Genomic DNA, 27,210 nt, shown 5'->3' with positions numbered 1-27,210 from the left:
AAGAAAGAAAGAAAGAAAGAAAGAAAGAAAGAAAGAAAAAAAGAAATCGCTGCCTTGCTTCAACTTTAAAAGAGTAGACTTTGCCAGATTAAAAACATTTACTTTCAGAGGTTTTATGGTGTGTACCACTGAATAGACGTTGCATATGATTGAATATGGTTTGAATATCCGATCAAGGAGAAAAATATCACCACTGACAGAAGTAAAAAAAAAAAGAAACAAAACAAAAATAAACAATCATGCTAGAAACGTGTGTGAAAAAGGAAAAAAAACGATTATATGTCATGTTGCTGCTCAGCAGTGTTTGAAACATTATTTTAAAAAAGGATATTTATTAATTACTAACAGTATCTCAAAAAAGTTACTGAGTAACTGGTAGTGTTGCACCGATACCGATACCAGTATCGGGCATGGCCCTGATCCAGCACTAAAATGGTGGTATCGTTATCGGCGAGTACCAATAAATAGGGCAACGATACCATTTTGAGAGACAAAAGTTTATTCAACTATTGTCACCCATTCCAGGTAGAGAAGTTCTACTGGATTCACTTTGTATTAGTCTTTTTCCTGCTTCATAAAAGGTAGGCAGCAGCCTGACAAAGCCATGATGGCAATTATTTTACATCCAAGTACTATGCAGTTCTTCATATATACACACACACATCAATTTCAAAGAGATGGTATTGGTATGGTATCGGTATCGGCTGATACTGCACAGCCAGGTATCGGGTATCGGTATCGGGGCCAAAAAAATGGCATCGGCGCAACACTAGTAACTATTTTACTGCACAATCAAACTAATAAGTAACTATGTGGCTACTTTATTATGATCTAAAATATCAAAGTATTTGGTGATTTTTCTGTTGTGGAACTTTTAATACAACTGGAGGTTCAATTAAGAAAAACAAGATGTTTGATACTAAATTGATATTAAGAAGCAACGTCTGGCTGCTGATTATGAGCTTTAATTAAAATGATAACATATTGGGAACAACAAGCCAGGCTGCTTTCACTGGAAGCAGTACAAGTGGGTAGTAACAAGATACATTTAGTTGAGTAACTTTTTTTAAGATACTTTGAGGGGTAGTTTTAATGCATTGTATCTTTTTACTTTTACTTATAAGTTGTAGTTTCACCCAATAATGGACAACTTTTAAATAAAAACACAGAGACACACACATGTACAGTTTATCCTTACGTATGTGAGTCTTTTTTCTACTCAGACTTATTTGGTTTATTCCTATTTTACATTTGCTGTGTCATTTAAAGGTCAAACAAACGTGCAGTAAACATTTTACTGTACCCTGCTACTAGAAATTTAACTTACTTTATTTTAAGCTTTATAAGGACCATGCAGTAATTGACTTGAAAAGTTTTGAAACAAAAACACAAAAAAATTAATTTTGAAAAATGTTTCTTCCTGCTGAAAATTGTTATTATGTATTTACTGTATTCTATATATTCCTTTCTTGAAATGTGACCCTTTATAACATCAGATTTTGCATAAATCTTTAATTATTCTGTAACTTGACATATTTTTTTTAAATATTCATTTAGTTACTTGATATTTGAGTAGCTTTTTCATCAAATACCTGTTACTCCTGCTTAAGTAATTTTTTTGGATGGCTGCTTTTTACTTTTACATGAGTGAAAATATAGTGAAGTAGTGCTACTTGTACTTACGGTAAGTCCAATTTTTTGATACTCTACCCATCTCTGGCGAGCAGGTTCCACCACATAACTGCATAGACATATCCAAATTGTCCAAGGAGCAAATAAGAGACCATGCCACCTCACTGTCTACTGATCCTGCTGTGTCTCGTCTCACAAACACAAATTTATTGCAATCCCCAGATATAAATGCATAACCCATCCTCCTGCAGCTCAGACCGAATAATCAGTTTATATTAATCTGATGACCCAGCCAAACAGCAGAGAATCCATGATGAGTTAGCTAAAATGGCAGCTGCTGAGTTCTAACCCAGTTCCATTGCCTTGGAAAAGGGTTTTAAACATTTGATGAAATGCCGAAATTCTTGACAACAGTAGATCCTCTTAACAATCTTCTTTAAGGCAAGACATATCGTCATGAAGAGAAGAAATCTGATTAGCTCATTCAACCTGAGGATATTGATACTGTTCACTTAAGTTTAGATGGCTTGTTTTAGTTTTTTTTTTTTGTTTTTTTTGGTAAATTTTGCAATTAAAAAAGTCTTTTTAATATATTAAACAAAAGTAATAAAAGTTTTAGTAACATACTAAACACACATAAATAAATGATTATAAAAGATGCTAAATAAACAGATATTCATGATTCAAGAGGGCTGACTCTTAATGAGAATTTTAAAAAAAGACAATTGGTCTCCCAAAAAAGGCCAAACTTACTTAAATTTTAAGGGACTTTAGTGAAACATCAACATGTAAGAGCTGGTGAAGATTCTCAGTCATCCAGTTTATAGTAACTCCCCAAAAAATGAGAAAATTCAAAACAATCCACTAGACATTGTTTCCAAGTTTGAAGACGTTTCGCTTCCCATCCAGGAAACTTTTTCAATTCAAAATGTCAGGAATAGGATTGAGTTACATCGCGTTGAGTTACATCATGCTGAACATGTCCCTACAAAAACAGAAGGGAAGCAGAACGAACAGAAAGACATCAAAGATGCTCTTCAAACCTGCGGATACCGAAATTGTGCGTTTGTCAAATCAGCAAGGAAATCCAGAAGACATACAATAGAACATAACTGTGAGAAGATTAAATGCAAAAACAAAACAAGACCCTTAGAGGCTAGTGCATCCTTAGGACAAAACCCCCAGACTGAATATGAGCAGAGTGGTGTATGCAGGTTAATGCAGTGAGGATTGCCCTGATCTTTATATTGGAGAAACCAAACAACCTCTCCACAGAAGCATGGCCCGACACAGAAGAGCGACCTCCTTGGGACAAGACTCGGTACATCTGCGGTACATCTATACCTTATGGACAAAGGACATTCTTTTGAGAACCAAAGAAAATAGGTGGTTTGAGAGGGGCGTGAAGGAAGCCTCCAAAAACTTGCAATGGAGCAATTGAGTTAATCCCTTCCCGCTATCATTGCAGCCCCACCCCCTGTACAGGAGAGCGGAGGACTTCGCCTATTCAGCCAGGCCAACAATTCCCTTTAACGACCCACCTTTCAGACACTTAGATGGGTATGGGGCATTGCAGGCTCACAAAAGAAGCCAAATGACCCCCATCCCAAGGGGGTGGACCCCTTTATCCCTTTTCAGTTTGCATGTTTTCAAAATAAAAACAAGGTATTGATGGGCTACTGTATAAAAACTCAAAGCTATTCCTGACATTTTGAATTAAAAAAACTTGGAAACAAAGTTCAAAGTGTCCAAAGTCCAAACCACAAAGGTGGTTTTAACTTTCTTGTTTTCTTTTTTTTTGGAACAACATGTAAGAGATTTCCACTACTGACTTGTTTGTGCAGTGATCCTAGTCAGCAACACTCACCGTCTATCTAAAGGGTACCAAGTAGGAAGAGTGATGACCTGGTACACTGATAAAAATGACTTTTTGGTGTAGTAAACTCTATTAGAGTATTTGTAATAATTTCTAATTAGAATTTTTAAGCTTGTGTAAGAACTAGAGTTTCTGAAGTAAAATTAAACCTTTTTTTAATGTAATACATGAATTTTGGAAGAAGAGTAAATTTTACTTAGATTTTCTTAAACTATTTAAATATTTACCAGCTGTATGAAGATAAACCTACAAATACTGGATAAACGTTATCCCAAAAATTTAGCATTTTGAAGCGGTAGCACGGCGCATGCGCACTGTAGTGTCACAGCAGGACTGATTCTGCTCCGAGTCCAGACGTCAGAGACGGAGCAAGAGGTAGTCTCAACATGAATGGTTTTTTGTCCTGTGTGTCTCTGTGTTGCCCTGCGATGGACTGGCGACGTGTCCAGGGTGTAGCCTGCCTCTCGCCCATTGACTGCTGGAGATAGGCACCAGCACCCCTCGCGACCCCACTCGGGACAAGCGTGTAAGAAAATGGATGGATGGATGGATGGTATATAAAATGTATAGACTTTTATTTCAATTTATTTGGTAACATTTTTATCAAAAGAAAAATGGCAATGGTTACCTAATATTAGTGAGTTATGTAACATAATGAAGCAAAGTAAATGCCAATCAGAGAAAATAATTATGATCTACTTTATTACTTTATAACAGCAAATTCTACAGGGATATAACATTTACTTAAAATTTTGAGTAAAATCCAAGTTCACTTTATTTAACTGTTTAAATAAATCTAACTTACAACTTGGATGTAATTAAGTAAATGTTACTTAATATCTTCACAACTGTTATGTTTAATGGAAAGTAAAATTCACTTGATACTGGCAAGTGAGTGTTACTTGATATTGCAGCATTAAATTTTACTTAAATCATTTTAAGTGCAAATACTTACAATATATTTTTTAAGTAAATCTTATGAGCTGTTTTTTTCATTGTAAGAGATGAAGGGTGGCCTGTGCTAACTGATGTACACGGGTGGTAAAACCTGCTCCAAAATTTGTTCCTATGATAATATAACTAAAATAACACGCCCTTCAAAAAGCAAAGCATGCTTCAGCAATGGTCTGAAGAGCAGAAAACCAAGCTGAAAGTGTTGATCTGGCCTCCAAATTCCCAAGATTTCAATTTTAAAAAGTATAGTTATCAATTACTTATCCTCAGAAAGTTAGTGAGTTTGTAACAGTTAACAGCACAGTTAAATTAACTAGTTCCTACTCAAAGAAACTATGTAGTTATTTTATTATCTAAAATGTTGGAGCTGATCATTATTTGCTCAAATGATAATCAGTAAGATGTGCAGGATGAGCAAATCTGATCCACATAGTCGGCAAATCAAAACTTACAGGACAACAGAAGATGGCTGGGAAGAAAAGAGGGACCAGACACATTATTTGGCATCTGGTTATTATGTTAGGTCTAATTAAATTAAGTGTGTGGAGTCTCCATGTTTTGCTGTGCATGTGTCTTATATCTAGCAGTCCCCCATCAGCAGCACAGACGTTTGGTGATAATTATCTAAATATGACTATTGGTTCATTATAAATAATCAAAGAAAACAGAATCCAGGAACCATTTTCTATCTTGTAATTTTTCAAACCATCTATCACTGCCCATCAATCACAGATTCATATATTACTTATAACTTACTTTTCCAATCATATTTCCAAATTGGCTTCAGTTATTTTCAAACCAAAAAATCAACACCAAATCAGCAGAAGATTTCTTAGTTATGCTACTATAGGTTTAGGTTGCTGGAGGACATAGAGACCACTTTTTATGATTTTAACTTTATCTTTATTGTCTCAAGTTGAAGTATTTCTTAGGTTAACCTCTACTTTGATTATAGATAACAGATTTAGGTCTGTTTTTAAGTGTTTACTCCTGTTTCTCTCTTAGACATAACGAAGGGCTCAGCTTTTACGGTTTTTGACATGAAAACTGTCTCAGAGCGTATTTGCTTAATTCTTTCTTCCCCAGATTTACTTGTGAAGCTAGTTTATATTTTCTGACATAGAAAGAATTTTTAAATCAGTGCTTCTATGATTCTCTTTTATGTCTTGTTTTCTTGAACCCCCAGGTGGCCTGCGCAGAAGGCCACTCACACTTAGGCTGGTTCTGCTCTATGTTTCTTCCTGTTCAAAGGGAAGATTTTTCTCTCCACTGTTGCTTGCATTCCCTGAGGAGTGAAGGATTGCTGACGAGTCAATGACTCAGTGCAATCAGATGTCTACGGTCGGCACATGCTTACCCAGGAGGAGGGTACTGTATCCTGCAACGATAATGACTTAATGCAATTAGCTGACTTTCCTTCAAAGAAACATTTTCTTTTATGGAAACTTTTAACCAATCTGACTGGATGATCTGATTGAATTGTCTCTGTAAATAGGGGCTTCAGAGGACATATTGTGATTAGGTAATATATGAAATTGTTCAAGGTCACCAGTCTCGCCTACTTCTTCAACCTAGTTTATTTTTGGAGAGACTTAATAATAAATGTGTTGGTTATATTAGAATTCACAATTTTATGAATTATAAAGAATATAGTACAGTTGCCTGACCCTTTCTGTTTCCCCTTCCATGTGAAAAACTTCATAAAGTGTTAATCTGTATGGGTTGGAATCACTAGTCTCTTTAAATATAAGATGCATAACATTTCAGGCAAGACTAAATTTCAAATAGTGTTTAAAAGGCTGTCTGCACAATTTGTTTCTCTTGAGTGTTTATTTCTATAGAGAATTTTGTATATTTTCAAAGAGAGGCTACATTTTAAAAACTTGAAATCTTGGAAGGTATAAAGGAGGTTAAAAAACCTTGAATATGTTCCCTTTTTGTATTTTTATCATAAAATAAATTAACTCTATGAATACTCTTGAGAGGCAGTTTATCATCTACCTCAACTGCAATATTCAGATACAACTAAATCTGTGCATACATTAGTTTACTTGAGTCACAAGTCTGCAATTCAGAATTTATCTTGATTAAATTTTAGTTAAATTAAATGAACAGAACCTAATTCTCATCTTGTCAAATTTAAATTCCTTACCACCAATTCCACTCTTAGTTCCTTTACACTATATCACATGCCAGCGTGCCATGCATAGCTCGGCTAGCTGCCTGCAACACAAAGACTTGTGAATATTCAATAGCGTTTCACAGAACAAGATCTCTCTCGCCACTGCTGTCACCATCTGTGAGAGAGGGAAAGAGTAGACGAATGGAAAAAGAAAGGATTTCACCACCACCACCTATTTCACTGACACACAAGCTTTTAGATAAGATTGCTGGACACAGAAAAATGTGTTCCTTTTGTTGGTAAACGGCGCATCAGTCCATCAGAAGAAACAAACATAGTCACACAATAGAAGACACAGTTCACATAGCAGCAGCGCTCATGTATTAATGGTATTGGTGAGTCATATTACGAGGCTATCCTACATCTGCATTGTATTTTTGTCTGTATGAAAAATGTTAAGTTCACATTAAATAAATCAAAAATGTTTGATTTTTCTTTTTTTTTTGCTTTGTCCATTTAACTGGATACTTGTGCCTGAAGCTGACCCTGTCATCTATATGTCTGCAGTCAGGAGTCACACTCCTTCATAGCTGAATACTAACAACTAACAGTTGTTACCAAACTCCCTTTAGATTTATTTATCTGTTTGCAGCAGCCATGAACTTGTAAGTTGCATTTGTTATCTGTGCTTTTCTTAAGGCAAGGCAAAAGCGCTGTATATGGGGGGAAAAGTAGGGTACAGTGGCCTACAAGCAACCCAAATAATCAAATAAAATAAAAATGTATGATTAGTATGGTATCATTATAAGGTAAAAGATCAAATGATAGAAAATATGAAGGAAAACTTCAACTAAAAACGTAATAAGTAATGTAAAATGGCCTGTACTTATATAGCACTTATTCAAGTCAGGAGACATGACCAAAGAGCTTTACACCAAATTCAGTCATTCACCCATTCACACACACAGTCATGGTGGCAAGCTACAACAGCCACAGCTGCCCTGGGGCTCACTGTGTTGTGATTTGGCGCTTTATGAATAAACTGAATTAAACTGAAATGGTCTCAGGGTCACCAGTCACAGCTATAAGGACTTCCCTTTGTAGCCGAAGCTGCCCTTGGGCTCACTGACAGAAGCAAGGCTGCCGTACGCAGAATCCACCGAGCCCTCTGTTCACCATCAGTAGACAATGCGGGTGAAGTGTCTTGCCCAAGGGCACAATGACATAGAAAGCCAGAGCGGGAGCTTGAACCAACAACAGGGAAAACTCATGCATCTGACGCCATAGTCGCCCCATCTAATAATGATCTATAGCACAGTTAAAAGCAATTCAACAAATAAGTTTTAAATCTCAGGGAAAGTTAGGGTTTCAGAACTTCTACAGTTTTCTGGGAGTTTATTCCAGATTAGTGAAGCAATAGAAGTGTAAACTGCTCTCCTTCTTGGGGTCTGGTTCCACGGAGTAGATTCTATCCAGAAGACCAGAGAGGTCTGGGCAGTTGATACACTGACAGAAAGTCTGAATATATATTTTGGAACTACTGCCGGGCATACACTGCACGATTTTTTCAATCGTTGCATGCAGCTACAGCTCACTCTGTATTAGAAAACCGCAGGGTTTAAAAGTTCACAGCTCACTATGTATGTTCTCAGACTGTGCAGCCCGACGCTCTGATGCGATCTACCTGCTCACACTGTACGGCTGAAAACCAAGTCGGACTCAGCTCCACAGTGAGATGGAGCTACTCGGACTCATCTATCCGGAAACCAAACCAGTAGAAGAGGAATATGAAGCTCACTAGAGTGAAACGCGATGCCTTGGCAAATTGTGCAATTTTGTGCTGAAAACCCTAAAAAGAAAAGGCGACGACGTGTTTGGACAAAGACATGGCTGAGCAAACGTGGCTACTACGCACTGTCAATTTTACAGACAGAAGACCATTTCACTCGCATCCCCGCCATGCTTCTGTGTTTACATCTGACAGGAAGAAGGAGAAGAATCCTTGTTTGTAAATGCGCACTTGATGGCCGACTGAATTTAGAACATGTTTGATTTTCTCCCAACCTCACGATACCTTATCGGGAGGTGGTTGTGAGAGGCTGATCGCCCCTCGTTACCCAGTGTATACTACACGACGCACAATCAGGCTGAAAGTCGGCCCGATCAAAAAATTCTCGCACGACTGGAGAATCAGCCCGAAAAGGGAAAAAAATTATAGTGTATGCCCGCCTTAAGCCATTGACTGATTGAAAGACTAAAAGTATTAAATAGGTATTTTACGGTCTGTTTTGTGAGAAACAAGGATCCAGGACTTTAGAACTGGACTGATGTTCTCCACTTTCTTAGTTCCAGTGAGGACGAAAGCTGCAGCGTTCTGCATCATCTGCAGATGTTTGATCCACTTTTTAGGGCGACCTATAAAGACAAAGCAGCAATGATCTATTCTACTAAAGATGAACACTGCATGAATTATTTTTCCAAGTCCTGCTGAGACATTTCTCCTTTAATCCAGGAGATGTTCTTTAGGTGATTGAAGGACGGCTTTGTTCCTGTCTTTATGAGCATCTGAATTAGAGCCTTTACACTGTACAGTACCGTGATGTTTTGGTTAATGAAAAGACCTTTGATAAAAAGATTAATTTAAAAGGGTCCTTTTAATATATTAACGTATCTAAATAAACAAATATTTGAAAAAAACAAAATCTCTATTGTGTGTATTAAATAATTTGCCTAAAATATAAATACATATGTAAGTAAATATTTTTCTTTATAGTAAAAAGATTCAATTTAATCCTTCATTAAAAGGTTATATGTAGTTTATGTTTAAAAAATGGTTGTAGTTTTATTTATAGAGTTCTGTTTTAATTACTGCCTCAAGTAGGTTACTCTTTCAGCAAATAGGAACTTGTAGAGTCTATGTGCCATTACTCCAGGAAATGAATCAATTAATAACCAAATTAGTTGCTTATTATTTTAATAATCAATTAATCATAGTTCATTTAATTAATTGTTTTGTCCCGAAATACAACAATACTTAATTTCCATTCTGGCTTCATTAGAATCAGAGGGAAAAAAGTCTGCACAGAGAAGTAATCAATGTGACAGGAGGTAGAGCTAAAACAGCTCAGGCTTCTGTCCTGACCTATCTGGTATAGCCCACCATGTCCATCGTCAGCCTGCTGCCACTGTTATTACTAAACACCACCTGCACAGAATAGTAACTGATCTCCCTGCTATTATAATCCAGTGAATGATGGGCACCCATACAACTGGGGTCCTGGCATTAAGGGGAGTAGCTGGACAGGGTTCTGTCTCTGTCTTTCAGCTGCTCTAATGTTTCACTGAACCCTAATTGTATGTGCGTCAATCCACAGCGCATGCAGGGTTACAAGGCTGCACAGTATTTTAACAAAATGTATCATATTCACTGCTTAAAAACATAAAACAGTATGCAAAGTCAACTATGACAGCAAATAATGTTTAAGGTGTTATATTTTAGAGCAATTATGAGATTTGTATTAAAATGATACCTTCAGGTAGACCCTCATTACCTCAGCGTCCCTTTTATGTGATACTGGTCAAAACGTTAGGAATACACATATTAATAATATCCATTTTTTCAATCATATTGCAGATTAATCAAGCAGAACCTATGACAGCTGTAGAAATTCAGTACCATACTGCAGGGGCAGGGTGCCGCCATTTTTTAAAATCCATGCCAGAACAATGCAGAAACCAATCCAGAAATAGCAGCTGGTCCCAACGGGAATTCAATGAAGTCTTATTTAATCCACTGACCTCAGGTTTAGCATTCTTATCCACCAATGTTGAGATCAGGGTTAGCCCTAAACCAAAGGTACTAAATTACTTATAAATATTAAGTCCACAAATATTTTTTATTTTTTTTCGTGTTTGACATTTATGATCATCAAGTAAACAAAGAACAGTATTTAAACGTCTCTAAAAACAGCAATCAGGCGTCATTTATGCTAAAAAATCAAACAAAAAAGCATTAAATAAGAGAATAAATTAAAAGATTTAATTGTTATAAGGTTTTAAGTAAGTAATTTAATGAAATTAGTTAAGTCTTTCTGTATCAAAAGTCACTTCATGCATCAGTGAATCAACTTAAGGAGCCACAATATAATTGAGATGCAGCTACTTTTTGTCTTCAGCACTGGTTGTGTTTCTTTAGATCTCTGTTATGTCTCATACTTGTCAAAACCTTTCCAGGTTCTGAGGAGATATTCTTTATTTAATACGCATCAGAAGATACACAGAAAGAGACTCACAGATGAGCATTTTTGTTTGATTAATATCATCTATGGCTGCTGAATGTGTATTTTGTCAAACCACAGCAAATCACAATGTGTGTTTTCACAGAAAAATATTCGCTAACCACTTTGTCCTCCTGTTGCAATTCCATGAGAGCAGGAATGCAGCAGAGAGAGAGAACAGGGATACAGCCGGGGAAAAGGGGGGTTTGGGGAGGGCAGGAAAGACAGGGAGACAAAATATAGTGAGTGTCACCAGATCCTGGGAGCACTGTCACTTATTCTGAAAGAAAAGGGTTGTATGGAATTAAATAAAACATACTTCAGTAATTTTTTAGTAGAACACCAATATATCTGGGTTAGTATGGGGAAAGCATTTGGAATTGGTCAGATGGACACTGTGTGACAAGAAAATATGAAAGTATGTCTGTTCATAAGAGCAGCTATGGAGAGGGAGTTCCCTCCAGTGGTGAAATAGCATAAATACAAGTTATGCAGTACCCTGCAAAACCCTCCTTATTCCTTTAAAAATGTTCACATTTTGTCTTATTACAACCGCAAAACACTCTGATTCTTTCTTTTTTTGTTTGTTTGTTTTTCTGGATTTTATGTTATTTTTTTAAGTACATATTACTGTTATAAAAGGAAAGGATAATTTTTTTTAACTGTTCTTACAAATCTGAAAAGTGTGGTATGTATTTGTATTACGCTACTTTACTTTAATAACTTGAAACATAATTGAAAACAAACAGTTGTACAGGGTAGATAACTATGATTAATACTAATCTACACAAAGAAGTCTGAATTTGTAAATGTAAGTCAATAAATGGGAATACATTTAATATTTGTATTTGTTCCTTGCTGTCAGCTCCTACATATATATGTGACATCAGATGTTTAATCTGTTACAATTTCCAAGTTACAACTTTGCAAATTTACGGTACCGACATTTTTTTCACACATTTACAAGAAGAAACCACAAGTTTATGAGTAAAAATCACAAATGTATTATTACAAATCAAATACTTACAAGAGATAATCACTATTTTTTGAATACGAAGCATGAATTTACAAGAGATGAATCAGAATTTTACAGAACGAATTATATATTTTCAAATACAAATCACAAATAGCATAATGTACAGCTCTACAATTCCTAATGAAGCTGTTCCACTCCCTACCAGTTGGTGGCGATGCACCTGAAGATTTTTTGCCAACCAGCACTGAATGAGAAGAAGATGAAAGCAGATCCATCGATTGAACCTTATCTTTGCTTAAATGTTGTTTTCAGTGCATGCGCAGTAAAACATTCGGTGAAGCGCTCTGTTTTCGTCCTCTTCTTCCTCTGGCTTAGTGATGGTTGGTGAACAACCTTCAGTTTCATCACCAACTGCTAAGGAGTGTAACTGGTTCAATAGGAGTTGTAGATTCATACTCATAAACTTTGTGATTTAAACTTGTACTTTTACTCAAATGCCACATATTTGTAGAAGTTGACAGCAAGGAGCAAATACAAATCTTGAATTTATGTATTTGTTTTCTTTTAATTTACTTATATTTACAAATTCAGACTCCGATGCATACAATTTTTAAAAAATATATAGTTATATTCCCCCATGCAATTGTCTTTAAACCTATAAAATCTTTGTTTAGGTCCATTAAGGAGGCTCAAAGCAGAGTCTTTTATAAGACAGCACCCAAAGCTTTGAATGCCTCATGGAGCACCTATGACACATGGCTACTTGGCAACAAAGACAGGTGGACGAGAAGAGCGATAATCAATGAAGCAGCTGAGAGGGAGAATCTGCCGGGGAGGACGGGGAGAATCTGCTGACAGGATGACTGTTAGTCATTCACTTCACAAACTAGCTTTTAGAAAATGTGGAAGATGCTTTAAGAAGTGATCTTTTCCCCAAATTCCATGGAGGATGGACAAAAACTTGTGGAAAAAGGTGCCTGTAAAGGTCCAGGAGGGTAGAAACTTAACACTTAATTTAAAAGCCTTGATAAAAAGTCTTGAAAGCCAAATGCAAAATACTGTACGTCATAATTAGATCAGTGAGCCTGACTATACACCAGATCCAGAACCAGAGGCCAGATTTCAAGCTTTATGCTCACAGATTATCTCCATCATATGTGACAGAGCTTCAGATATCTTTCAAAGACACATGAATTAATGTGTCCTTCTCCAGAGGTGCAAAGCTGTTTGAGATACACACCACTAGACTTGCAGCAAGAATTGCAACCATAGGCATCTCTACAAGGTGTTGGCTTAGTGAGGCCGTAGCTAAATGCATACAACTCTCAGGGTTTTATTTGTAAGGGGAAACAAAAAGCTAAAGCTATGCTTTTATTTATTGTTTTGTTGTGATAAGTATTACTTTATGTTGGTCTTTAGCATAGAATCCCAATAAAACATAAAGCATGAGGTTGTAACATGACAAAATATGAAAACACTCCTTTAAGGTGTTAAGAAGTAGCACTGAAAAAACGATCTAGAAATAAGTAAAAATGTCTTTAATTAAGTGTATTTACCCTTAATTTGAGTAGGTAAATGAGGTAGTTTGCCAGTGGAATGAGTATTTTTTCTGTTAAAATTAGAAAATTAGATAACATGCACTTGAAATAAGACAATGCAATTGTGTTTTTGTTATTTTAAGTGTAAATTGTCTTGTTCCATTGGTAAAATGTCTCCTTTACCTCCTAAATCTAAGAACGAATGCATTTATTTTAAGAAAAAATTACTTATTTAGATTTTTTTTCAGTGAGAAAACGTCTCTCCTCATCAGAAATGACAAAATCTGGACAACAGAAGCAGAATAAATACATTAGCTGGTCCTATAGAAATTGACGTCTTACTTTGAAGTTTTACAAACTAGAGTAAAGTAGGGACATCTAAGAGCAGCTGAAAGTTTGTTATGGTGTGTCAGTGGTCGAGGTGTAGCTGAGAGGTGTCATCACTGCTGAGTAACAGGCATGAAGCGTTACCTTGTTTGACCGCAGAGACACACGTCCTCCGCACCTAGCACAGAATTTCGTTTGGCAATATGAACAGATGTGACCACAGCCGTCAGCAAATTTTGTTTTGTGGCATATTCCACAGGTTGGGGCTTCGCTCTTCTGCTCCTGAACCGGTTTAGTCTCTTCCCCCATCTTCTTAACCTGGTCCTTATACGATTCAAACTGCTGGTGTAACTTCCTGTCAGTGAATGAAAAAAAGCAAAGGTTAGAAAATCAAATGATAAAAGTGATGACCTGAAGGAAAGCTTTTTTTTTTTTGCTTGTTTACATATAATCATCGGGAAAAAAACAAGACAAAAAGGTCATATTCAAGGATAGTTTTGATCATTCAACTGAACATTCATTTTGTGAAGAAAAAATTACCTATTGCTTTTAACAGAAAATACAAAACATCTCTTAGACTCATAAAAGGAGAAGGAAAACTTTACAAAAAGTATAATATCTACTTCTTCCTGTAAATACGTCAAAAAGCAGACAAATGCAATAAAGGGTAGAGTTACTGCAAATTTAACAATAAAAACTGTCTTCATGTTGCATCTATTGACCTTTTGGTAACAGAACAGTAGAATAGTTATAGAATAAACACCTTAGGTTACTTTAAGGTCATTTTTCTCAGGGTTTCATTTTCTAAAATGCAATTCCTTTTAGGGGTGGTCTCGATCAGATATCGATATCAGAAATCAGCCCAATATCAGTCAAAAAAATTAATATTGGAATATATCAACCTGTGTCTAAAATCTCAGATATTAGAAAGCTCATAGGAAAGTTTTGCTTCTGTCCTCTTTTGTGCAAAGTTTATATAACTCTTTGGTAAATAAGAAATGGGTGAATTGATCTCATAGCCAATGTTGTTAAGCATTGTTCTTTATTTGACAAATATCCCTTGATCAGGCCTCTTCTATAATCTGACACTATAAAATCAGCAATAAAAGCTTGTATGAGTCATGCTGATATTATATCAAGTCATGATTGGGATTAGAGCATGTGAACGGAGCGGAGCGCCGCACAATTTGCTCCGCATATCCATCTGGAAACCTTCCGTTGAAGTAATTTTGGGAAGGGGCGAAAATACTGGTTAGCTGATTGGCCTATGTTGGTGATAGACGGGCCAAATAAACCAATCAGATCAACGAAGCATATGACGTACTAACAGAGCGACGACGAAAACACAACCACAAGCCAGGCTACTCTTGCCGAAACCAGTCGGGACAAGAGCAAAAACATCTTTTCCTCTGAGAAAAGCCTCCAGAGCAGTGTTTGGCTCTTCTTTCAGTGAAGAAATACTCTGTAATTCCGATAAAACTTGCTCGATAGCCACGCTAACGCTAGTTTCATCGGCTGAAGCCGCCATGTTCTTTAGACTGAACTGTCGCGCTTCTCGTTGCGTCACACCTCAACCCGCCTCAAAGCCAACGCTGATTGGACGTTCGTTTGGTGAACTGCTCCAAATTTTCTTTAACGGAGAGTCTCCAGACTGATTTGCGAGTGAAATCTAGAAAGCTCGCGAGATCAGGATGGTCTCACGAGCGCCCACCTTGATTTTTCTGCCGCTCCGGCGAAATCGCTCAAGCTCACTGAAATTTTCAGGAGAAGGCATTTTCTGACATTTTTCCTCCATGTAAGTTATGCCAGCGCCCTGGGACACACGGCGTTTAATTTAATGATGTGACCTAAACTTGTGTATTGTTTTATTTAAATGGTTGTTAAATTATCGTTTTCCCAGCTGTGAACGTAACACCTCATATCAGAGTGAGCGCTGGAGCGGAGTGAAATCCTCACTCCAGCCTTTGAAGTGAAAACCGCTCTGCACTCCACCTTATTTCTTCCGCTCCGATCTGGCGCTCGCTCCACGCTCAGCTCCACTCACATGCTCTGATTGGCATCCATCGATACTCAAAGTATCAGTATCACATCGGAAATGAAAAAGTTGTGTCAGGACACCCCTAATTTATTTCTAGTATCAGATGGGCTCATGTATTCTACCTTGGGTGGTATATTATGAACATCTTAGCCTAATTACAATCTTCTTCTACAACAACCTGAATATTCCTAAAAAATAATATATCGGTAGAAAGCTTTGCCTTCTGAAACCTTGAGCGTCTATTGTGCAGGTCTGCGATCACCTATATGAGCACAGATTTTAGTTTCCTGCACTGTCACAGACTCCTGTGAGTTTTACTCCCCTATTTTGGTGCGTATTTCTTGCAGCAGATGAGGGGCTAGTTTATCCAAATTGGTAATGGGTAATACAATACCCATCTTTAGGTGGATGTTTTCTGCTAAAAATGTCTTGCTTATTTATTGAAGCTCTGATTATGGTATAAAACTGTCTCAGTTCATCATTTCAATGAAAAAAAGAAAATGCTTACCAAAAATAATTTATTCTGCACAAACTCCATGCTTTAGCTACAAGCAGACAAAACAATCCAAATCCGGGTATTGAGTGGAATTTGGTGAGGAAAAGTTCATGTCATTATATCCGACACCTAAAAGATGAGCTGCTCTTCTGACACCACATCTCTTCAATCTCAGCTGTTTAGGTATCAGTTTTATTAGTTCTATTTTCCCTGTATTCAATGAATAATTTACACCAGTCTGTTTATATTAAGACAGTGTTATTATCAGGCAAGGAAGCCCTTGAGGTATGTCATAATTACTGAGTTAAAAAGAATATATTAATTTTTTTTCCTCCATTATCTGCATGTAATCGCTGGTTATTACAAGCAGATAACTTTATATTCCACTATAAGGGAATCAATGCAGCCTTTCCATGTATCTCTGTATCTTGTAATGCTTTTAGAAAGAAAAACTTAACCTCCAACCACAAAAAAATTGTCTCCTTGCATGCATTTTACATGACACATGTCAATTGAGCGTCTCCTTGGAAACTAAACACTGGGCTGACTTCATAATATGGCGATTAGAAGTGGTTTCGCCCCACATATCCCCTGCAACATTCATTAGCTCTTGTAAATTATTGAGCAGTGCGATCCTTTTACCACATACAGGTTTGCTTTTGAGATAAACATGCTTCCTTTTGCCCACATCCAGTGTTTTGAAGCCCAAAAAAAGAACAGTCACACACACTGAAAGACACAGCAGGTGTGTGCATGTGTGAGTATTGCTCTGTCTGAATCTCTGTCCCATCAGAACATTAGATAAAGTGCCAGTGACATGCTCCGTGTTCATTCCACAAAAGGATTAAAGAGCTAATTATGTCAGCCTTTGTGTATTTACCAAGCAGTGATTAGACTAGTGTTGAGCTTTGTTTAAGAGATTTATTTAAATTGCATTTACTGACAGAAGGACAGATAAAAAAACTGAAAAAATAATTTGATACAAAATTCACTATTTCTGATGATCAGGGGGGAAAAAAAGCTTAATAACTGTTTTATTTTTACCTAATCCTTCTTTTTTCACCACAGTACTGATAACATCCCTTCTTCAGCCTGTAAACAGAAAAATCCCCCACATCCGTACTAATAGAATAATTAAGAAAAAGCTCTTGGAGGAACAAGCTAAATACTTTCCTAACAAGGTAAAAAAGCAACCTCATCAAAAGATTGTTAAAGTTTTCAGATTGTGTCTTTACACACCTAACTGTATTATTTAATATATAAAAGTAAAACAAGCAGAAAGTCAAGATGGATTTTTTTTTTATTAACATAAAGAAAAAAGAAAACAGCACTAATGGGAAGTGGGCTATAGAGGCAGCTGCACACATTAGCCATTCAAAAAGGGGTTGCTTATTGTGTGAAACATGGTCAAATGCAGGTGAGACTGCTGATGAGTAATCATACACTGCTCATTATCCAGCTCCATGCTTGTGTATCGGAGCTCTCTTACCTCTGAGACAGCAGCTATACGCAGACTGCAACCTGAGCCTTTCTCTTGGAGATAAGACAAATTCAACTTATCAGCAGAGAGGTGACTATTTGATGTTTTTAAACCAGCTGGGTTTTAGGTATTATAACTATTATTTTAAATAACTTTTTTGTAAACATGTTAATAGTGAAAATATTTCTGATCTAATGTTAAAATAAATACATCTCTGATATGGACATCAAGGGATTATAAAATGTATAATAAAATGTGATCCGGGGCAGCCCCACCTTTCACCCATCTACTTTCGACCACCTGACAGACAAGTAGCAGAAGATGGAGAAATGTCATATATAATGGCTAGATTAATAGTGATTAATCGATAATTGAAATAATTGTTTAGTAATCGAATCCAAGAGTGATAGTACACAAACTCTAAAATATGTAATTTGTTGAAATAATGACCTTCCTACAGCAGTGAATGAGAAAAATTACAAATACTTGCAATTATTTGGAAATGTGCAATAAAGTTTTTCTTTTATGTTTAACACTTTTTTTTATTTAGAAATATTAATAACTGTAAGTATCTGTTTCTAGATTAATTATTTACTCAGAAAAATAATGCAACTGCATTATGCAGTTTTTATAATAAACAGAGAAACCATTTATACTGACGATATGTAACACTTAAAATTAAACTTTCTATGCTGGTTCATGCACTTTAAGTTTATGCTGACCATGTTGCAAATGGAGCAGTGCTATATTTAGTTGTTTTTTTTTTTTTGTTTTTTTTCTTCATTATCTTGAATGGATCATTGAGGTTAAGTTTGGTTTCTATTTCTAAAGTTTTAGTCTTTAATTTCATTTATTATGACATTGTTATAAACACTTTCATACACATAACATTATATTTACTAAAATTAACATCGGTCAATGTGAAACAATTTGTACAATGAGAAAAATCCATGATAAATCTCAGTATAGTTAAATTCTTCTAAGACTTGGATCTATATTAAGAAGATGTCATATTTTAGTTAGTGCATGTACTATGGTCAAATATGGAGTAAATTTTGCTCCATTATTGTTGCAAAAAAGAAACACATTTTGTAAATGAAAGTTAGAAAAAAAATATTTTGTTAATTGAAATTTATTGAAAAAAAAATGCATTCCAGAAATAAAACTTGGAAAAACATTTTAATAAAAAAAAAAAAGATTTTGAGAGTATCCTGGTCTGTTTTCTTTTTCTTTTTATTATTATTATTATTATTTTTTTTTTTCAAATTAGTTTTTCCTATTTTATATTTTTCAAAAATTGTTTTGCAGATTTTTATATGATCTTCTATTTTTTTCACTTTTCTTTTACAAATTTCATATTTCCATTTTTTGAGAAACTTCTGTTCTCAGAGTGAGTTTCAAGTTCAGCAATCTTTTTAAACAGTTTTCCAGATAAGGTTGTCTTTACTTCTGGGGGCGAACTCTCCGAAGTAACAATGCATTTCTTTTGGTTTGCATGTTTGTTAGCACACAACATTGTTTTAATCTAAAGCAAGCATTCATGTTGGACTTGGAAAAAAACAGCATGCCGGAAGTGAGGAGCATGTGATCTGTGAGCAATTTGAATATAATGCAATTGGAAATTCAGAAATTCTAAAAATAAAATATACAAAAAGCTTTTAAAAAATAATCTAGAAGTAAAATTAGAAGAAAAAAAAAACTGTCTAAAAACAGAATATGAACGAATCAAGTTTAAAAACAAAATCTGCACACAAAAAAGAAAGAAAAACAACAAATTATCTTGGCACTAATGACTGGTCTGATTACTCATTTCAATAACCAGCTTAGCTCCCAGTTCTCATTACCATTCTTCTGATTCACCTGCTTCAGTCTCTATTTAACCAGCCTTTAGACCAGTCATCAGTACCAGATTATTTCAAACCAGTGGTGAGAAATTTTCTAGAATTCAGTTTTTCTGATTGCCTTATCCTGACCTGATCTGCCCCTTAACCACTGAGCCTGCCCGTCCCTGTTTGTTCTGTTTGCCTACTCTGTCTGCTGACCCCTGCTGGATCCCAGCCTGTCTGTGTCCCGAAACTGGAACTGTTTCCCGTCTCCGTTCTGGATTCCCCCTCGGCATCTCTTTGGACCTCTGACCTCCTGGCTCTGACTCCTAAGCCTCGATACCGGGTTTGGCTTCGCCCTCTGGATTATCCTGCCTTCCTTCGTCTTCTCGGTTCTGATCTCCTGCCTGTCCTCCACCACGATACATCAGTATCTGGGACTCTCTGTGTGGCACACACTGCGTCGTACTGTCAGCCGACTGGCTGGAACCAACCTCACCCTCCGGGCTCGGACTGAACTATAAGACCAGAGGTTCCTGCCTTATAAGCCGACACTGCTTACTGCAATTCTGTTTCCAATATATGTTTTGGGAAACCTTACTGTTTTTCCGCCTCGTATACTGGATCCTATTGCTCTGAGCTTCACAAAATAAAACAAATTGTAAAAGTCTGAAATATTGATATTTATGATGAATCAATGCATTCTGATATCACTTCTTTAGACATCAATTTTAGGGTCTTTCCCTCAGTCTGAGCTCAAAGGCCCTTTGGTTCAGTTTTTCATACAGGATGTTTATGTACATTGCTGTGTTCATCCTTTTTCTCTATCCTGACTAGTCTGCCAGTTCCTTCAGCTAAAAAAAAAAAACATCCCCACAGCATGATGCTGTCACCACCATGCCTCATTGCAGGGACGGTTTTGGCCTATCAGTTTCCTCCAAACATGAGTGCTGGTATTCAAAGCCAAGATTAAAATCTTTGTTCCATCAGACCAGAGGACTTTGTCATTCATAGTCCGATTCCTTCAGGAGCCTTTTGGGAAAAACAGGACTTGCTGACTTCTGTCTTTCATTAAGGAGTTCCATACATCTGGCCAGTCTAGCACACAAGTCTGATTGGTGTGAACATTATTGTCCTTCAGGAAGGTTCCTCCCTCTCTACAAACTAATAATAACTGAACTTTATTGATCTTACATTGGAGGAATTTACCTCTGTGTTTGACCCATCTGCTTGGGGAGCAGTGGGCTGCCATTGTGCGGTGCCCAGGGAGCAGTGTAGGGTTATGGGCTTTGCCCAGAGACTCAGAGTGGCAGTCTGTGGGAGTGGGGCTCAAACTCATAACCTCAGGTGAATAGCCAGCCAGCTGTAGGAAACATCTATTGGTTCTCAATTTCTTATATTTAACAATGATGAAGCCACTATGATTTTAGGACCTTTAAGGCGGAAGATGTTTTTGTTTCCTCTAAATGTGCCTCAAGACAGCCCAGCCTCAGAAATCTACATGCAATTAATTTGACTTAATGCTTGGTGTTTGCTCTCTGCCATGCACTTTCAACTGTGAGATGATACTCCTCAATATATTACATTATTTAATATTTTTTGATGATTATAGTTAAGTGATGCAATCTCCCTTTTTATTGCAATTTAGGGAGAAGTAAATCCATTTAATGTCTTTGTTTTTGTGGATTTTTGATGGTAAAAACAGAACTTTTGTAAATTCAGCTAGATTTTGATATATTATGTGGTTAGTGCATAGAGCTTGGAATCCTGAGGTTGTGGGTTCGGATTTCACTGCCACTCTGGGTCTCTGAGCCAGAGAGGCAGTTAAATGCGGTGGTTCATTTCTCCAATGTGATATCATTAAAGTTCAATTAGAATCTTGTTCTGTTATTGTTGCAAGCAAAAGTTGAGAGTAACTTCATTGTTTTCTCAGATTTCTTAGTTGTGTCGCCGTGATCTGGGGTGCCTCTGGATATCTTGGGCTCGCGTCACCTCTTTATCTCTCCTGGACCCTGTAGGGGGAGTCTGGAGCCACCCACACCTGCTATTGATTTTCCTTCTGAAGAAACATCATAACTCCTTTAATCACCAGAATGCCAATGCATTCATGCGACGCAAGGATGGTTCCAGGTTTTCACGGATAAAAACACACACTAAATATATATATTTATATATACCACCATGAATAATATTGTGTATTTACTACAGGTTTTACTTTCTACAAATGGATATCTAAGGGATACCCTCTGCTCTTGAAGCTATTTTGATGTTTACATTGGAAGTATGTTTTCTTTTTGCCGTTGTTATGTTCTCTGTTTTTTCCCTCTGTGGAAGCATATTTTTAGGAGTTACTGTACACTGTCCGTGTTGCCCAAATATAACCCACTGGTTATTCCGCGCTGACCAGACTTTTCCTTGAAAAACTGAAATTTGAGGGGATAAAATGGAAATATAAAAGCTTTATAAAAAATTAACTAATTTATATATATATTTTTTTTTTTTTTTTTTTTTTATTATTATTATTTGAAAGAAAAGAAAACTGAGAAAACAAAGTTTACTCTCAAAACTTTTAATTTTATTTTTTTAACTAAAACATTTTTCAAACTTTTATTTCTGGATTGCATTTTTCTCCACATTTTAATGCACAAAATTTGCGTTTTCAACTTTCCATTTAAAAAACATGTTATTTGCTTGCAACAATATGTTACAAATTATTACTCCATACTGATGTTTAACCTAATACTGACAAACACAATTAAACTTTAAAGCAATTTCTGTTTAAAAACAATCAAAATAAAGCATCATATCTTTTTAGCTCCTTGGTTACCATATTTCTTTCTTTCTGTTGAAAAGAGATCATAATGGGTCTGTGTTATTACTTACGGATCTGGTTCGGGCTTCTTGTCATTTTGGGACTTTTGCTGAGGCTGAAGAACATTATTTACCAGGTCAGTGATCCCACTAAAGGGAAACCACCTGTTCAAATAAGCAAAGTGTGGCTCAAAATTTGTAATCATTCACTGATGAAGAAAAATAATTTGATCATAAGAGGAATTTTTGATTGCAGGGCAGTTTCAAGGAGTGAAAAATAACAGGAGCATTCACTAAAACCAGAGCTGAAAGAGGTGAGGAGCAAGAACACCGGCAGAGTGGCAATTTTGGGACCACTGACATCCAGATAGTGTCAGAAATACAATGGGAAAAGACAGAAGAGGATAGAAGTGTGAGGCTATCAGGGTTCAATTTAAGATAAGGATGATGAAAAAGATAGAAGCACTACAGCCAGTGGGAAAAGTACTAAATTAAAGACTCGGCTAAGGGTAACAGAAGTATCACTTCTTCAGGTTTACAGGGGCAGCAGAGGTCAGGTTTTCCAAATGATCAGTCTTGAAGAGAGATTGGATCAAATGAAGCTATAGAACAGCAGAGGAGGACAGGAGCATCAAGTCGAACTACACGGCTGCACAAGCCAGCCAGAGTGCAGACGATACACCGGATGAAGACGGGCAGCCAAGTAGAAACTAGGGACAAGGGAAAGGTGTGCAAGCCTGGCACAGAAACAAAAAAGCGCCAGTATAAAGCAGTTGCCATTAATGTCATGGATGCCAGCTGTCTAATGTCCAGAGAATTTACCTGCCTGGCTAAATTAAGCTCACTGTGTGAGGTTCAAATAAATACTGATTTGCTGACTTGGTTAATGTGTCTGTATTGCTTTCCCCACCATGACATTAATGCCATTTTTTTCATTTAGCCTCCAGAAGATGACGAAAAAGCAACATTAAGCAAACAGCACAAACTGCTGAGAAGTATTGTCAAAGCCTATGAACTTTGGGTAATGTAGTTTACTTACTGTGCTTGTTGAGGTTTTGTTTCTTCTTTGATCCTAAAACATAAAAAATAAATGGGTATGGGGACCTCATTGCATACAGAAAACAAATAGATGAGGAAAACAATATGAGAATACAATAACAATGTCAATAAAAGACATGCAATATTTACAACATATAAATAAAGATTTAAACAACAACAGAAAATCTAAAAGGGTGGAAAACAAATATAAATATACGTGGTAATGTAACTTTAAAGATGGAAAGATAAAAGTAAATAAATCAGATTTGAAACTAAAATGACTGCTTATGCGAAAAGAGTTCTGTCTTTTTAACCTTTTTATAAAAATAATAATTTCTATTACAATAGGATGGATCATATATGTGTTTTCTCTCATGATCCAAGTCAACAACTATCACAGATCTTCACTTATGGATCTCATCATTCAGACCATCATGTTAAGAGTAAGACGCTGAAGTATTTTTCATAAAGTTAGCCACCTATGCACATATACTATGACTCAACAGACAAAACAAACAGCCATCCACACTAGGCATAACTGATAACAGACTTCCTGACAGACAGGAAGCAGCATGTGAAACCATCATTATGCTGGGTCTTAAAGTCATAGGGAAACGGCTGTTCCAACTGTTGCAGTTCCGAATTCTCCCGAGTGGTGCCCGACTTTACACGAGTGAATAAAGTAAATGTGATTGGTTGTTTATCAATGGGGCGGGGTTGTTGTGGTGAAAGGTTCACAAGCAAATTTGATTATGGCCGGTTTGTCAGAAGCATCTTGCTAATCAGTTAGCAAGTTAGTGCTAGTAGGTTCCCAATGGGAAATTCCATTGGGACCAAGTAGCACTAAATTGGTGACTTAGAAACGACACTGTCAAGGAACGCTATGGACAGAGGAAACATGCAAGAGGAGGAGAGTTTAGTGTCGGAGGTCGTGGATGAGTCTCCTCTGTCATACATTTCTTATTTAGAGGAGGAAAGCGGGGACGAAGATATTGTGGAAGAGGACGCCAGGGCGGCAGAAGCTTGGTTTGGTGTAGAAGGCTTACAGCCGTACATGTTGGAGCCCTTGCCTCGCAACGCTGCCAGTTCTGTTAGCTCTACGCCTGCTGAAGACACAGACGTCCATCCCCGTGAACACTGGGACGGAACTCAATGGGAAAGGAAATGATTCTTATTTCTTATTTCAACCGTTGCGTATATTAGCTGCAACATATGAATCAAGATGCTATGACCAAAATAATTGGATTGACAGATGACCGTAGATATATGATTGGCCGAATTTAGGTGTTCACGCTGACGTATAACTAACTGGCCTGCATAAGATAACGAAGAAAAAAAAAAAACACAGATTTTAAGACAGGATTTTCTTTTCAAATATAATTTTTCTAAATTTTGTGACAATATTGTCTGATAAATAGTACATTTATATACATGTTTAAGCCAGAAGTTTTCACATTTAAATATGATTTCCCTATGACTTGAAGTGGGAGCGAAACATCACCTATTTCACCAAGAAGGCTCCACCATTACCACCGGATACTTTGCTCTGCAGACAAGGTGACTGTTCCTAATGCTCTTAAGGAACTGTACACCTCCAGGACTCTGGGGCAAGCAGGAAAGATTTCAGCTCACTTCTCCCACCCTGAAAGCAAACTGTTCCAAGCTTCCCTTTCTGCCAGGAGGCAGCGGTCCATCACGACTAAAACCTCTGCCCACAATAACAGCTGACCTGTATGCAGCTAGCTTCATTAACAAAGCCCAGGTTGCTAACTGAGAGTTTCCTGTTGCAAATCATATGGATATCTTAGCACATGTAAATACCAACTGTTTAATTTAATATTTTTATTGTATATTTTTAATATTTGCCATGGTACTTTTCTTATGCAATAAACATTTTTTCTGTAGTTGTTTGTATATATTTTGGAAGTTATATATAACATTTGTCCGCATGTATCACCTTATCACCACAGAAAGTTCTCTGTCTTTATAAAATGCTTAAAATTGAAGCTTTTTCTGATTTAAATTCATATGACAATATTTAGTATTATTATGATAATCTTTATCATCATCACTATTCACCATTACGTTAATGATAAATTAGGAAACACTTTTCCTCTCTACAAAACTAAATTATTTACTCTGTCCCTCAAATATTGGTGCTAATTTGGCTTCAGTTTATTTAATAAGATTCATTACAAACCAAAACTCAGATTTGCCCTAAAAAGACAAGCATAGTCTCTCATGTTTGCAATTTGTTTGCCTCTGGTGGCAATTGTTTAATTTATTGATGCAGAGTGAGACTATTTATAAACAGAGGGGTTTTTTTTATCCTCCACTGCTCTTTATAAATCCTAACTTCAAACAGCTAATCGTTGTAATTTGCTGTAGTGTTTCGAAATAGTAATCATAGGTCAGCAATCAGTTGCATACTAAAAAGTGTTTACTAACACATACAGTTTAAAGCAAAGCGTATAAATTATTTATGGGATTTGAAAACATTCTTTTGCAGGGATAAATAGGCAAAATATGATTTGTGTGGAAAAATTATGTTTTTCTACACTGATTAAAGAAATTCAGAAAACAAAAACAAGTAAATATTTTGCAGAACAGAAAGTTTTTTTCGGCGTTGGTTCTAGAAAAACGTAATAAGTACTGTTTTTAAACAGCAGGTAAAAGCTGCCTCAGGTAGCCGTCCACCACCGGAACAATCGGCAAGAAGAGGAATAGAAAGGAAGACCAACTACCAACCCTGGCAGCTTTTCACTAAATTAGCTTTAGGACACAAGTTCCAAAAGCATTTCATATATGTCTGATTTTATGATATTATAGGAATGATTCATTGCCTATGCTTTGTTGCTCCCTTTTTCAGATAATCACATTCAAGTTGCTTAAATTTCCTGTGGCTCTAAGAGAATAAATTTTATTCTTAATATATTCTGGGTCAAAAAAGATTTTAAGCAACAATTGTAGAAGGAGCTACAATACCAAAAAAAAAAGAAAAAAAAGAATTAAAAGAAGATAATGATAACTACATTAATATCATGCATATTAAGAATATATCAACAACCTCAATAAGTTGTTACATTCCTGCTGATTTTGCATAGTTTCTACCTTAGTCAGTTAAATAACATGCTGCTATCTTTGATGTTGCTGCTATTTTCAAACATCCATTATTGTAAAAATGTATATTGCTGTATATTGGTTATTATTCCCAGTATTTATATTGTTTAAACACTTTACAGTACAGTATTTTATTGTTTATCTTTTAAATCTCCACTATTATGTTATTATTACAAATTATTCTAAGGTCCACATTTGTGTGACCATTTTTTCTACAATCTTTTTGCTGCTGTAAACACCAGAATTTCCACATTGTGGGACAATAAAGTGGTTTTCTATTCTATTCTATTCTTTTCTATTCTATTCTATTCTATTCTATTCTACGTATTTACTGAAAGGTATCAAAGTCAATTATTGTAAATGATCATTTAAGCCAGGGACGCACAGTATACTTACATTAATATCAGTATCTGCAAATTTTCCTTATTTTCATACACCTTGATATCAGTTAAACTGGGCTGACATTAACTACCAATGTTCCTGTTTTGGGTCGGTCTTATGATTGAGATGCAGCTCAGGATTATAAGTGTTTAAATGAAGCACTGAAGCAAAGTTAGCACTGTGTTAGCAGTAGGGCTGCAACTAACAATTATTTAGCAAATTCATTAATCTGTAGATTATTTTCTCGATTGATTTTATTGATTTAAAGCTGAAAGAACATATTGACAGACAAAAACCTTTTTATCTTAAATGCTAAATGTT

The 27,210-nt window shown here is 36.2% G+C and overlaps 1 protein-coding gene across 2 annotated transcripts in view; it reads right to left on the bottom strand.

Moving 5' to 3' along the window:
* The window catches only part of rims2 (regulating synaptic membrane exocytosis 2), a 263,822-nt gene that overhangs the window by 204,251 nt on the left and 32,361 nt on the right, over positions 1-27,210 (bottom strand). Inside the window, exons 3-6 of one of the 2 annotated variants that reach the window (XM_015396880.1) lie at positions 23,390-23,422; positions 22,423-22,515; positions 13,847-14,057; positions 10,984-10,995 (exon numbers count right to left, since the gene is read on the bottom strand). In XM_015396880.1, coding sequence (XP_015252366.1) covers positions 10,984-10,995; positions 13,847-14,057; positions 22,423-22,515; positions 23,390-23,422 — 349 coding nt within the window. The remainder of the gene's footprint in view (positions 1-10,983; positions 10,996-13,846; positions 14,058-22,422; positions 22,516-23,389; positions 23,423-27,210) is intronic. The other variant, XM_015396884.1, reaches the window with a different exon arrangement.

Source organism: Cyprinodon variegatus, unplaced genomic scaffold (genome assembly GCF_000732505.1).
Source record: "Cyprinodon variegatus isolate N-32 unplaced genomic scaffold, C_variegatus-1.0 Scaffold827, whole genome shotgun sequence".
Classification (NCBI taxonomy): Eukaryota; Metazoa; Chordata; class Actinopteri; order Cyprinodontiformes; family Cyprinodontidae; genus Cyprinodon; species Cyprinodon variegatus.
This window is presented reverse-complemented; position numbering and strand designations above follow the sequence as displayed.